The following is a 15,205-nucleotide window of genomic DNA, read 5'->3' as shown; positions in this document are numbered from 1 at the left end:
GGACAAGTGCCTGCCCTCAGTGCCCTTCCCAGGCACGTCCAGAAACTCCCAGCACCCCTCTCACCCCGCCCGCCCAGGTGGTGATGGATACAGAGCGAGTCGGGACCTCTTCCCAGAAATCCCCATCACGCCATCCATCAGCAATCACCAAGAGCATCCCAGTGACCAATCCGCACAGCCAACGGTGTCCCTTTTGCCCCCAGGCACTTCTCTTGTCTTCATTATCCAGGATCCTTAACGCCGGGAGTGGTACAGGGACAGTGCCTCAACTAGGAGGCCAAAGCAGGGTCCCGGTCCTGAATCTGACACCAGAACTGCCACATCCCTCTTAACGTCCTTTCCCCTCTGTAAATGGGGCCAGAAAGAAACAAAGGTCCCGGGCTTTCTGCGGACTCCAAGGGGAAGAGCCCACCTTTTGAAGCACCTGCTGTGTTCCAGGCACTCTGCTAGGGGCTTTTCAAACATTGCCTCATGAACACCCTATTAGAGACCTTTTCACATTTAAACCCAACTGGCTTCTCTCCAAAGCCCAGGCTGTTTGCACTAAAAGATGCTGTTCTTTAAAGGAGATACAGTTAGAGCACTCTGAAACTTTAAAGGAATGTCCAGTTGAGAGTATAAGGACACTAAGGATAGTTAAGGATGACATCATTATCTTCTGGCTTGTCTATTTGAAATCAAATTTAAAAAACATGAAAGACAAAGGGTTCATTCTAAGGTTTCAGTCTCCCAAGTAGCATATGTATTGGGGAATGTCTCTGATCATTAGTAAATTTTTTTTTTCTTTTGTAGGGCCACATCTGCAGTATATGAAAGTTCCCGGGCTGGGGGCTGAATCAGAGCTACAGCTGGGGGCCTACACCAGAGCCACAGCAATGCCAGGTCTGAGCCACATCTGCAGCCTATACCACAGCTCAGGGCAACGCCGGATCCTTAACCCACTGAGCAAGGTTAGGAGTCTAACCTACATCCTCAATGAGACAACGCTGGATCCTGAACCCACTGAGCCACAATGGGAACTCCCATACATTTCAGGTCCCACAGGTGGGTCCTGGGTCCCATTACCTTTGGAGACCCTTCAGCCCATCTGCGCTCTGCCCACCTCCACACTCGGGAGGTCGGTGATGGTTCCATCCTTAGCACACAAGCTCTAATTATCAAGAGAACTGGCTCTAAGTAATAACAACAACCAGAGTTGAATATTAATAACTTCCTTATCTATTTCACACTCTCAGCAGCAGGTGTTCTTGGCTGGCAGGAATGAATCTGTGAAGCCTTGATACAACTCTCTCCCTGAACTGAGCTAATGCTTCACGTTACCATTCGTCCCCAGTGCCTTGCCTCTGGGTCAATAACCCAGCAGATGCTTAATACCTGCCAACAAAACATGGGACAGACAAGCTATCTTCCGTCAACAAATTTATATCCTGAGGGGAGACACAGACAACAGCCAGACGGAGAGGACTACTTCCAGATTTTAACAAGTTCTGGAGGAGAAACAAGGGACGGGAGGCATGAGCCAGAGACCACAGAGTTGGCATGAAGGCGGCCCCTTGGGAAGAGGGGCTTAGGGAACCCAGAAAGTTTATACTATTAAATAAGTAATCAGATGGGAGAAAACCCTGGGCTGAGAGCCAAGGTTAGAGGGTTATGTATTAAGTAAAATTTCTTCAGAATAAGAAACAATCCTTACTTTTCTGGAGCTGATGTTTCATAAAAGTGAGACTTGTTTATATTCTACTTTGTGGTTGCATCTCTGATTAAGGCTCTGGTATTAAATGATGAAAGTATAAGCAATAGTATCAATAAAGGAACCACACAGCATCCATCAACCTTAAAAGTAGTAAGCCAGCAGTCTCTGTACAATAAAATCATTATAACTGCTTCCTGCATTGATAATGTAAGGAAACCTAGACTACCAGAAAGCATACAATCAACCTATAACCCACACACAGTTTACCGAATTGGAGGTGTAAAAACCGCTCTCCAATCTGATTACTATTTAATTAACTATTTTAATGAATACAAACTTCAGGAGGCTTTCATCAGAGGAATGGATAAAGAAGATATGGTACATATACACAATGGAATATTACTCAGCCATAAAAAAGAATGAAACAATGCCATTTGCAGCAACATGGATGGACCTAGAAATGATCACACTGAGTGAAGTACGTCAGACAAACATCATAGGCGATCACTAATATGTGGAAAGTAATAAAAAATGATACAAAAGAACTTATTCCCAAAACAGAAACAAAGTCACAGATTTGAAAATCAAATTTATGGTTACCATGGTGGGAGAGGGATAAATTAGGAGGCTGGGATTAACACATACACACCACTGTATATAAAATAGATAAACAACAAGTTCTACTGTGCAGCACGGGGAAATCTACTCCGTACCGTGTACAGGAAAAGAATCAGAAAAGGGATGGATACGTACACATGTGTAACTGAGTGACTTCACTGTACACCTGAAACAAAGACAACTTTCTAAGGCAACTATACCCCAATAAAATGTCAAAAAAGTCAGAAGGATCGCACATGGGACTGATTTGAATGACGTCATTCTCTTTCAAACTGTGTAAAGTAATTTAAATGAACGCCTCTTTTGCTTTCCTTGGGAAGGAATCTAATTTAAATGAACGCCTCTTTTGCTTTCCTTGGGAAGGAATCTAATTTAAATGAACGCCTCTTTTGCTTTCCTTGGGAAGGAATCTATAGGTGATGCAGTCACTCAACAGTGTCCCATCAACTGGTGGCTCCGTGAAGTATTCAGTGTCTGTTCTGGGAAGTAATGATGACGCTTTTCCTTAGACTGAAAATAATTTTGAAAAATGAAAACACGCACAATAGATGTCCCTTTTTCTTCAACCCACAGAAGAGAAATCTTCCCGAGAGATATCCGAGCGGGCCTGGCTCTGCGCATCTCAGTTCGGGACTCTCAGAACTGAGGTGGATGTAGGTTTCTGATGTTTCAAGCCCCCTACCCCCGTTTGGGGTGCTTTGTTACAGCAGCCCCCGGGGAATTAATACACTCTACGGCTTCTCATACGGACTCTGTTCTTCTCTGCTGCCAGCACCAGTGCTCTCCAGTCACTCTGCTCACCATGGGAGGGTCCCATCAGCGTTAACAGAGGGCTGCATTTTTTCCCCCCTTATTTGGCTCTCCCATGGCACGTGGAATTCCCAGGCCAGGGGTCAGATCTGAGCCACAGCTACAAACTCTGCTGCAGCTGTGGCCCCACCAGATCCCTTCACCCACTGTGCGGGGCTGGGGATCGAGCCTGCGTCCTGGTGCTGCAGAGACGCCACTGATCTCTTTGCACCGGCGCAGGAACTCCAAGTCCTGCATGTTGGGACCTAGAGGACGTGGGGCAGGAGGCGGGTCCACAGGATGTTCCCTCGTGTCCTGCCCCAGGTCAGGCTACTTTCGCACGCTGTGTCTGCTCTTGCATCCTGCTGAAACGTGAGAGAAGACGGGAACACGCGCCGCGACCAGGAGGAGGTCCGAGGGGGTGTCCTTGGCATGAAGGGAAGCCTGCTCCTTCCTGGATCATCCACCAATTCCTTGCAGCACAAAGAATGCATCCTTGTTCTCAGGCTCCTTTCTCTGTGGGAGCGAGTGTCTGCGGACACTTCTCTTATCTCCCCTGAGTCTCTGCTTTGCAGGGTCAATGTCTTTAGCTCCTTCTGCTCACTCTGAAGACACGCACTTGAACCTTCACTCTCCTGATAAACATTCTCTGAGCCCATTCCTCGTTCTCCCTCTGAAATACCCAACAGAGGGTGGAACCCCTGGGCCGCCCTCTCCAGATGTTCCAGCCAAGCCTGTTCTAGGCATCACACGCCTTCTAATGTGGTCTCAACCAGCCCTGACTTTATATGTTTGTTAGTAATTGTTTTATACTCAAAGTAAGAAACAAAACAACCAATACCAAAAAACAACAAAACAAAAGCACGTGAAAACCACCTCAGAATCACTTTGCCAGATTCTAAGGACACGGTGGAAGGCTAGCAAACACACCTCAGTAGGAACTGAACCCAGGGCGTTAATGTGGAGCAGAAGGAGCAGAAGAACAAGGCGGAAAGTGGGGGGGGCGCCCCCGCCCCCCGTGGAAGCCTGGATCACCGACCTGTGCTCCCAAGAGATTAAGCTTTTACGTGCAAGGCTGAACGTACACGGAATCGATGCTCACAGCTCTTTAATGATCCAGAGGGCATGTCAGGGTCTGGAAGCGCCTCGGGTTCATCCGTAGGAATATTTACTGTCGCTCTGTCACTGTAAGCAGCCTGCGGAAGCCGCGTGACAGGTATTTGTGGGTCTGTGGTGCTGGCATTCCTGCTAATAGCCTGCTGGTTAGCAGAAGGCTCCGCGTGTAAGCGTTCCACTTCTGGTTTCATATAGCGTATAATTATTTTCTAAGTCAGCGTGTTCCAGAGGAGCAGAGGGTACACGCTCTCCAGAAGGAAAGGTAAATGGCATCACTAATGACCGACACTGGCAGAAGCCACGGACTGTATCTTCCCTCCGTAAAGAGAATACCGACCCAGGGACCAGCTGGGCCTCCTTCCAAGCGATTGTGCAGAATCCCTAAGGTCCGGCCTCCCTCGGGTGGGGCTAGGACCACCCCTCTCAAACTTCAGTGTTGGTCCGAATGGCCAGGAAACCTTGTAAAGAGCCCCAACCCCGGGGTCTGCAGGGGGGCCTGGGAGACGGAATGTCTAACCAGCTCCAGGTTACACGGAGTGGGCTTTGGGGTTGGCCAGGAGTAGCAGGGCTGGAGCGCACAGCCTCTGGCACTTCCTAAGCCCCCCGCCTCTACGGCCCCATCACCGGTGTCTGAACGCTCCGGGGGGAATCACGCTCATAGCTGAAGTGGCCAGGCCTTCCCTTGGAAGGATGTTCAGAGCGGGGCCTTACAAACGAAGGGGTGAAACCAGAGTTAGAGGCTCAAGGCATTTCTCCTCTGAGGTTTTCCTGCAGTGGCAGACCTTCAAAGAGAGCTCTCAGCCATAGATTAAAAACAAACCCAAACTTTCCTACTGCAGAGTTTCAGGCTCTAACTTCAACATCTAAAATGATCTTTTGGGAGTTCCTGTTGTAGCTCAGCAGGTTAAGAACCTGACACTGTGTCCATGAGGATGCGGGTTTGATCCCTGGCCTCACTCAGGGGGTTAAGGATCGGCATTGCCACATGTTGCAGCATAGGTCAAAGATGCAGCTTGGATGGTGTTGCCATGGCTGCGGCGCAGGCTGCAGATGCAGCTTTGATTTAACCCCTAGCCCGGGAACGTCCATATGCCACAGGTGCAACCATAAAATTCATTAATTGATTAAATAAAATAAAGCTAAATTTTCTTACTCCTTCTATGCATTTTTTTTTATCTAGTAACAATGCGATTTTGACATACACTTACTGCCAAATATAGGTTATTTGTTTCTAAATTATGGTTCAAAGTGACTTTTGTTTCCCAAAGGTAACCTGAAATGCCAAATAAAATTGATCTCTTTGAAAGATCATTACAATGAGTAATCGGCTGTGTGCTGACAGCTGTTGTAAGTTTTTAAAATACTTGACCTCCTCCAAGTAGATTCAGGCATTCTATCTACAACTGTATTCATGTTATTAATTTGCATGGATAATTCAATTTGATTTGCAAGATATGAAATCCTAACTGAATTCTAAATTAGTTGAATTTCAAATAAGGGGTTTTCAGAAAGTGCACATTAAATATTTAACTCAAACAAGAAACAGTTCCGTTTGGGTTTAGTTGGCTGATCATGCCGATATTTTGATTTGTTTTAAGTCAGTCGCTTTAAAGATATAGATTCCGTTTTAGTTAAAATAGATTTCAGTGTGTGCATATGAAGAAATCACATGCTCGAGGCACCCTTCATTTTGAGTATTTGAATTTGTTTCTATGTTCAGCAAGTGTGATGCCTTTCAGCTATTTTTTGGTTTGGTTTCACGTTACACAGTTGACGCAAATACTGTCTTGCAAGGTTCGCCTTCCTTTTCCGAATGTTTTTCAATTCACAGTAATTTAAAAAATCATAACCTGACACCCTGGGTGTTCACACTGAAACACACACACACACACGTGCACACACACACATGCACATGGGTCCCGGGGTCTGCATCCCTGTGCTTGGGTTTTCTCTGCCCTCTTCTGGCAGCTCCCGAGAGCTGCCCTCGTTAATCTTACACTTACCTCCAGCGAGGTGTTTTTTCTTCTCGCAGAACTGTAGTTCCACGTACTTGATGAAGCAGCTGGACAGGTCATTGAGGGTGGTCTTGGCATGTCCGAAGGCTTCTAAGATGCCCATGACCTGTAGCAAAAATGAAACATGTACTGAGCTACTCATTTGTTTAAATAAAATCGGGCAACAATATCAAAGAGGCAAGAACAGCCCCCCAGCGAAGAGGCTCCCTATTGTCCGGTCAAGGTGACAGTGGATTCTCAAGGTCACGCTTTCCTCCGTGGCAAACGGCTAGCATCCTCCCTCTCGAAGGGCAGCTCATGGTAACAAGATACTGATAAATACCGCTACACAGAGCACACGGCTCCCTCCCATCGCTTCCTCCCCGGGCAAGTGGGGAAGGGCGTTCTCTTCACACGCGTGCACGCACACACTCAGATACACACAGTGCACGCACACACACTCAGATACACACTCACACGCATGCACACTCATACTCACATACACCCGTGGTCACTCACATATACACACTCAGATACCCACACACACACACAATCAGCACATGCTACCTCGTTTTTCTAACTTGATCAGAACAGTAGAAGTGCTTCTGTGGCTTGGGAAGAGGGAGAGTTAATATAAGCAACAGTCAGAATTTCTTTAAAAATAATGCCTTCATCTACAACCTTCTTTTGACCCTGTATTTACTCCTTTCCACCCTGAGCCCCTAAGTAAGCCTCCCGCACCCCGTGTTTGCTCCAGCCTACAGTCTCCCCGTAGAAGCAGGACTGCGAATTCTAGATGAAGCTGTCTGACCCAGTGTGTTCTATCGCCAAGTGCTCTTTCAGAAATGGGCGCTGGCGGCTTTAAAATGCTGTTAATACAGCTGTTCAGATCAACCCTGGCATCTGAAATTCTTTCCTGAAATATTTCCCTAAAAATTGACTCTAGAGCAAATGTCATTTCTTCCCCCCCATTGGCTGTGCCTGTGATAATGATGATGACCAAGCAATTCTCCAAAACGTATGAAAACCTGGAAGGTTCAAAGGTCTTTTTCTGCATCTTTTAAAGTACTGACATGCTAAATGCAGTTTCTAGGTCAGCCACAAGGGGGCACAACTATACTCTATTGATAGAGTGGGTGGTGTTTTATAATCTCTGATGATGGTATTTTTTGAGAATTTTATTCTAAATTAAAAAAAAACTTTGCTGCTTATTTTTAACTTTCTGGATACTTCTATACTAAGGCATTCAATTCACTTGGAAGTATTTTATACTTTGAAAGATTATAAAACAATACTTGGATTCTAATCACAAATCAAAGTGCTAAACGTGGTAACCGTGAAATACATTGAAACGTCTGTTTTTTTGAAGTCTGAACTTTTAGAAAGAAGCATTGAATCGCTATAGAAACCCTATAATTTATGTCTCTTTATAATAATCTTCTTCAATGATCATGATAGCAGTAATGGCAGAAATGTCTCTGAGAAATAATTTGAAATAGTATTTATGAAGCTCCTATTTTTTGCTTCTTTTCCAACAAATCAATATGAAATAACTATACAGCAAAATTAATAGTGTGATTCGATCACATTTAAACCTTTATAATATTACATTAAACAACTTTAAACATTCATAAAAAGGAAATAGAATGAAAATTTTAAAACACTTTGGCTTCTAGTTGTGTTGGTATTGTATCTGATAGTATATTTATTATTATAATATAAAAGGAATATAAAAGATAATTAATGACATGTGCCAAATAGGAAGTACACGGTAGTGGTTCAATACATTGCTTTTTTTTTTTTGCTTTTTAGGGCCGCACCTGCAGCAGCGGCATATGGAAGTTCCCACGCTAGGGGTCCACCTGGAGCTACAGCAGCCTACACCACAGCTCACAGAAACTCAGGATCTGAGCCATGTCTGCGACTTACACCACAGCTCACAGCCACGCAGGATCCCCAACCCACTGAGAAAGGCCAGGGATCGAAGCCACCTCCTCACGGATACTGGTCAGGGCCGTCGCCGCTGAGCCACCATGGGGACTCCACCAGTGCGTGTGCTTTGAAGTGAGACGTCCCCACATGCCAGCTCTGCTGGTGACAATTACATAACATTGAGCAAGTTTCATAAATTTCCAAATCCCACTTCCTTTATTCTAAACAGAATGACCTTTTCAGTGGTGATACGCGGCAGGTTATGTGAAGAGCTCAGTTTGGTGCTTGGCACCCAGTAAGCACTCAGCAAATAATAAGTGTGACTTTTGCTTTTGTTAATGATGGTGGAAAGCATTTCTGTTGTGCTTATTATGTGCCAGGAACTGCATGTATACAGATAGATCTATACATACACATATATGTTACATATGATATACATGTGAAGTTATATGTACATTGTATGTAACCATATGCACACAAATATATGTATGTATGTATGTGTACGTGCATACATATATACACATAACTTCTTCTAATTCTCACTACTAGTGTCTCCATTTTCTAGAAAAGGAAATTAACAGATTAAGTAAATTCCCAAAGGTTCAGAGCTTATAAAGCGTGGACTGGGGTTTGAAACCTTAGCAATCTCTTGCAAAACTGGTGTGCTTAACCACTGTATCATAAGAACAATACAGACAGACAAGCAGCAAAGTAACAGAAAGCTAAAACCACTGAACAAAATATAAATGTGTGGCATTCTTTCATTGCGCACTGCTGGACCATAATTCAAGATTTAAAACACCGCTAAAAGTGAAATGAGGGTTTTTTATCTTTAATCAGCCACTCAGCCAATAGGTGGCACCAAACAAATGTCCACAAAGACACCGAAAAAGTGCCACCAGTCCCGTTCCACTCCTCAGTGTGACTTCAAAACAAAATAGAATGGTGGGCAGTAATAACATTTAAATTAAAAAATATAGGCAAAGTGAAGCAAGCACACATGTCCTCGGTGTTTACTGATTCACATTTTATTGGCATGCTTTGTTTCTATTTATATTGTAATGTTTTCCATAAAATTATCATAGTTCTGCCACTAAAAGTTAGACACTATTAGTCTGGAAGTAGTTAATCTACTTTATTTTCTCCAAGCAAAAACTCATAGCCTCTCGAATAAAAAAAATCCATGGCTTTAATCAAGCTGACCCCACCACTGTGCACTGGGAAAGCAGTTGCTCAAGAAATGTTTATTTAAGCAGCTGAAATGGAATTGAATATGTTTTAAAGTTAAACTCATCTGGGCCAGGATTAGCGAAAAGTTCCAGGCAATTGTGGGTTTTTTTTGTTGTTTTTTTGTTTTTTCCCAAAACATGACTTTGATGTTCCAATAAACCTACTGCCACGGAAAGTCCCAGCTACCAGAACTGTAAATTCAAATACAGGGACCAGAAATAGCAGCCGCCTTTACTGATCTCAGCTGTTTTGAGATGGTGCCGAAAAAGGGATGCAGAGACAGGATTCAAACCCATCCGCCCAAGGTGAAAAGCTCACACTAAGGCCCATCTCAGAGGCAGGAAGTAAACCCATGTGGACCTTTAAGACAGGATCCTTGAAGTACAAGGTGAAAATCCAGAAAGGCGACAGCCCTGTGTCCCTTAACAAAATGTGTGGTACCTGCATCAAAGTGCCACAAGCCATCTCTGGAGCTCACCTGCGGACACCAGGCCATGTCCTTCTTTCTCGGTCTGCAGCCCCTTCGTGGGGAGGGCAGCTCTCCAGGACAGCATGGCACCGGTCCACGGCCAGCTTCCTCCCAGAGCCCTGCAGTTTGCGACTGTGCAGCCCACACCCCCGCTCATCACCTTTCAGGCATAAATCTTTCATTATGCCACTGACATAAGTCACAGGGAAGACGTCCTCCAGGCCCCGGCCTCTCTGCCAGGTGTGCTGAAGCCTATGCCAGCGGGTCCTGCTCCTCTAGCCCTGCCTCGTTCATTCCCGGGCAACTGCTGATGGGAAAACCATCGATGACTTTGTCTCTCACTAGAGTTAAGATCTGGGCTGCAATTATTGGGTCGAGACTCAACCAGGGCCTCTCAGTGGAAGGCACAGGTGTCTGTCTGCTGCGAGCCGGGCTGCATGTGGCAGCACCCTGCGCCTGCATGCTGAGTGGTACTCCGTGAGGGTGTCGCACCATCTACCTCAGCCACTTGCTTCTCCCCACCTCCCAGAGCTCTTCCTACCTTGTGCTGACTTTTTTTACAGCCTTGGCCCATGGAGGTCTCCACCTCAAGGGCGTTCTTTTCTACTCGTCTCTGAAATACAATTGTTCTTTCATGTGGCAAGTCCTGGCCCATCTCTTAAATACACATAATTGCCCTGAACCCTTGTGATATTACAAAGATTTGCAGTCAATTTTTCCAATGCTTGTATTTTTTTTTTTACCACAAATACACTTAGATGCTGTGCAAAAAAAAAAGGGGGAATTTTTTAAAGCAGTAGCTGGCTAAATTTTCGAGAATGTCTTAGCCACTGAATGCATGCGTGTGGATGAGAACTTAAAGGGAAACCTCCCAAAGCAGAACTGCCGTGAAGTTTAAGCCATCCTCAAATCTGAAGCTGGAAAGCCCTCATTTACGACACCCTGGATTTGCCAGGAGGAATGAATGAAGCGGACGCATGAAATAGAAACAGTGTTACTTGAACTCCTCCTTGACAACCTAATACTGGCCCCCAGATGGTCACTGATTTGGAAGAGTTGTATCTGTCTTATCCCCCAAAAGGCAGCTTAGAATATATTCACTTACGCTAAAATGCAAAACCCATCTACGGAAGGTGATCTAGAAGGCGTTTTAGAAATTACACAGCCTGCTCTTTTCTCAAAGGACTACTTTAATAGATGAGCGTTTTGCTCTATACTTTACATAGAGACACTTGTTTCTTGTTATTACAAATAAGACAATACACGGGTTTTTGACTAAGTAACCTGAGTCTATTTGTCAACCGCGTCACCTTATCGATTCTCTAATCCTTAAGTGTTATTGGTCACTATATTACAATCTCTGGACAAAGAGGGGATGCGACTTCTCCCACGTTGACCCGAAATGTTAAATGACTTTGATCCGTGCTGTAGAAGTACGCACTGCCCAATAGAGAGCTTGAGCTTAATCAATGCTTATGGATTAAAGCCATTTGTGAACACATAGGATGCCCTCGGTGCATCGTAGGACTGATTTATCACACAGTCTTCATCAGGAGAAAAATGGAAAAGAGAGTTTCTCCTTCTAATCTGCTGGGTTTGTTAGCCCTGCTGGCAGAACTTGCTAGAACTGCGTGCAAACAAGAGAATCAATCCACTTGCAGGTAGCTCCTGAGCAAAACGTCTGAGTTTTTCAGCGTGTGGAATTTGGCCTTTCCCCGAGCTGCTAACAGGCCTTTGTGGTTCCCCACTGAACGCTGATAGTGTTTCAGGTCAGCGACCTGGTGGGATAAGGTGTCTTCAAACAAAAGCAAGTGTTACTGCACGTTGTTGAAAAATGTGCCATAATTTGGGTGACGTCAACCGATACAAACTTCCAGTTATAAAATAAAGAAGTCCTGGCGAGGTGAGGCATGGGGTGGTGCCTAGAGTTAATAATTGTGCATTGCACACTTGGACGTTGCTAAGAGACTACATCGTAAATGTTCTAACCACAAGAGGAAAGAAAAAAATCTGTAACTAAGTGTGGTGACGATGTCAACGGGGCCCGTGGCCGTGATCCTTGTGCGGTATGTACATTTATCAGGTCACTGTGTCGTACGCCTTAAGCTGATACAAGCTTATGTGTCACACAATGCCAGTTTGGGGGTTCGAGCCTTATGAGTTGCCCATCAATGCCATGCAGGTTTACCATGATTGATTCTTCTACATGCAGTGGAATTTCACAATCAGCTCTCAACAATCCCCCACCAAAGCGGCCAATCCCCCCAACTGTTTTCTAGCTACACACCAGTGTCACTTTCTCTGTCAACAATAAACTCGAATTCTCTTACATATTTTCAATCCAACTATCCTGAGCAAATACAGAACGAGGATGTCCACAACATTTTTCAATAAATAGCATAAAATCAACCTTCACTTGAACCGCATTCATCTGTGACAGGGCTCAAGCTTTCTTCTTTTTACTTCCACAAACTTTGACCAACGTATGGGTAAACCTGTGGCCTCTCAAGATCCCAGCTTGTTTGTAAATCACATTTTCCTTGCCTCACCATCGTCTCCAACCCAAGCAAGAGACTCACGTGTTTAAGTTTGGAATCGAATGGAGTCCTGCTGGAGCCAGACCTCCGGGTGAGGTGTGTCATTATCTGTTTGCTGGCTTCAGACTTTCCAGAGCCTCTCTCTCCACTACAAGAAAAAAAAAAAAAAAAGGAGAAGGTGGTAAAAAAAAATTAAATGACCGGAGAGAATTCTCAGACACAAGGAAGCTGAGGAAATGGCCTGACGCCTTTGAAGGAGATTTTGGCATCAGGTCACTCTTGCTGTTGCTTCGCTCATCCAAAATATTGAGCAAACATGCACTCTATCATATACAGAGTATATATTTGCTGGACTCTCTGCGTTATACTACTCTGTGTATACAACAGGTAAGTGTGTGTGTTTAGAACTAGGCACGTATGTGATGCAATGTCTCCTGCCCAGTATCTCACAGAGTAGAGCCGCACCGTGTAGCAGAAAGTCTTAGGCTGAAAAGCAAGATGCCCGTGGCGCACGTGTCCTCCGCTCTGCAGGGCGGGGAAGCGTGTGTGGTGAGCCACAGGGCTCAGCCATGGTTAAATCTTTCCGAGTCTTCAGGACAGACAGGACACCTTCCTTGGCAAAGTCATTACGTCCTCGTGAGTTTTCCTTCTCTTTTTTTCCAAATGATCCTCAAGCACACAGCTCCTAACACGCAGCTGGGAGCACGAGGTGTGACCTGCCGGTGCTCGGCGGATCCTAAAACGGCCCTGATTCCTCTGGAGGCGGCTGTCAGTTTTGACCTTTCACCTTTTCCATCGGCCGTCAATCTAGGAACAAGCACCAGCCAAATTTGCTCCGTAAAATGACAACGGGTGGGCTACTTTCCAGGCATATTTCATAACTGACCGAATTTCTCTAAATAATAATTATGTTCTCTGCCTGAGACTAGGCAATATAGGGTTAATATACCATTCCAAATACAATAATTACCATACCAAAGCCGGCTGAGATAAAGTTTCACTGCATCCAGAGGGAATACGCATACAAACAATCTTTGCGCATCTGATCCCCAAACGTTGAAAATACATACAAAGCTCTTTTACTAGGATTTTTTTCAGGTTTCTCCCTTGAACATTTGTTCTAATGAATTTGATTAAAGGGTATCTGCCAGAAGAGAAACTGACACCTCATTCTGTGATTCACGTCTCAAGCTGCTAAGCTTCCATTTGCCTCATCTGTGCCAACCCAACACTGTAACTGCTTTTACAGCAACCACCTTGGCAGCCTCCTGGGAGCAGGTGACAGTGACCTTCCCAAGACAAAGCGCTCCTTTTCTGGTCCAGAGGCCTTTCCTTTTAACCTTGTAATTTCACAGCAGAAACATCTAGATCTTTCATGATGGAAATCTGCCTACAATTACCTTTGTGTTACAACATTGTATTACCAGCAACATAGTCTGATGTCTCCAATTTTTTTTGTTTGTTTGTTTGTTTTTCTTTTTACGGCTGCACCTGCGGCATATGGAAGCTCCTGGGCTAGGAAGGGGTCCGATCGGAGCTGCAGCTGCTGGCCTACACCACAGCCACAGTAACGCCAGATCCAGGCCACATCTGCAACCTGCACCGCAGCTCATGGCAATGCCGGATCTTCAACCCACTGAGTGAGGCCAGATAGAGAACCTGAATCCTCATGGATACTTGTTGGGTTCTTAACTCGCTGAGCAACAACAGAAAGTCTGCATCTTGTTTATTAAAAAGATTTTTCTTGCATACACTCAGGGATCAATCTCGAAAATACTATTTTCCTTTTTTCAAATATCGCTTCTTCCTTCTATTGAAACCTCCTGACTCCACTACTCTGTGCTGGAGTCCATCAGGCTTTGGAGTAAAAAGGCTTCCTATGCCATCGCCTGGGGATGAGCTCAAGTAAACAGTAGGTGCAGAAATAAGGCATAAAGATAAGTAAGGAGCCAGGGGCACGGCTGGCCATGCACCGGTGGATGAAAGGAAAGGTCGGCTCTTGGAAGAAACCAAGGAGGATTGCGGATGAGGCAGGAATCGTGTTCCTTCCCGGGGAAGAGGCAGCAGGGAAGGCAGAGCGTAGCCAACATTACACAGGCAACCAGCACTTCCCGAGCATCCACGGAGCACGCGGGAAAAGGGCTGGGTCTGCGGTCTTGCAGAGAGAGACACAGAGGCCACCCGAGGGTGGGGGGACCAAAGGAGCTTATGCTGGTCCCTCTTTCCTGTCTCCACCATGGCCTCCCACATGCAGGGAAAACGATCAACTCCCTCAGCTAGCTCAAAACCGCATGCCTTTCAGCCATCCCACAAAATCCCCCATGACCACTGAGCTGCCCTTAAATTTGTGTAAAAAAGTATAAGGAAATTAAGGAAAACAAATGGATTTGATAGGCTCAGCTTCATAGGACTTCAAGGTAAAACCAAAACCCCAGTTCCATTACACTTAGAATGGATAAGCAGTGAGGCCCTGCTGTGCAGCACAGGGAACTCTATCCAGTCTCTTGGGAGGGACCAAGAGCAAGGGAATTACACAGATATATGACTGGGTCACCTTGCTGCACAGCGGGCTCTGGCACAACACTGCAAATCAACTATACCTTAAAAAAAAAAAATCCCAGTTCAACATGGTCCAAAAACATTCCTTGCTCTAAAAACTCAAGTCTACAATTAAACCAGAAACTGACCAAACATGTGGGCTGGTGACGGGACCCACACAAAATGCGACGATTATGTCAACATCCTCGTCTGCTAAATCAGCGCAGGGCAAGGGCAAATTCTGTTTGCTTATTTCACAAGTTCGTTGTATGGTCAGCGCATAATATTA

General features: G+C 45.2%; 1 protein-coding gene across 9 annotated transcripts in view; it reads right to left on the bottom strand.

The window, feature by feature from the left end:
• MYO16 (myosin XVI) overlaps positions 1-15,205 on the bottom strand; it is a 539,824-nt gene that overhangs the window by 248,184 nt on the left and 276,435 nt on the right. For all 9 annotated transcript variants that reach the window (XR_014819944.1, XR_014819945.1, XM_084982290.1 and 6 more), the window contains 2 exons: positions 12,421-12,526; positions 6,220-6,337 (listed from right to left, as the gene is read on the bottom strand). Coding sequence is in view for 7 of the 9 variants with exons in the window: in XM_084982290.1 (XP_084838416.1) it covers positions 6,220-6,337; positions 12,421-12,526 (224 nt within the window). In the remaining 2 variants the exon portion in view is untranslated. The remainder of the gene's footprint in view (positions 1-6,219; positions 6,338-12,420; positions 12,527-15,205) is intronic.

Source organism: Sus scrofa, chromosome 11 (assembly GCF_054392235.1).
Source record: "Sus scrofa isolate SSC_HxYL_T2T_F1_AM1 chromosome 11, Sscrofa_HxYL_maternal_Yorkshire_Landrace_v2.0, whole genome shotgun sequence".
NCBI lineage: Eukaryota > Metazoa > Chordata > Mammalia > Artiodactyla > Suidae > Sus > Sus scrofa.
This window is presented reverse-complemented; position numbering and strand designations above follow the sequence as displayed.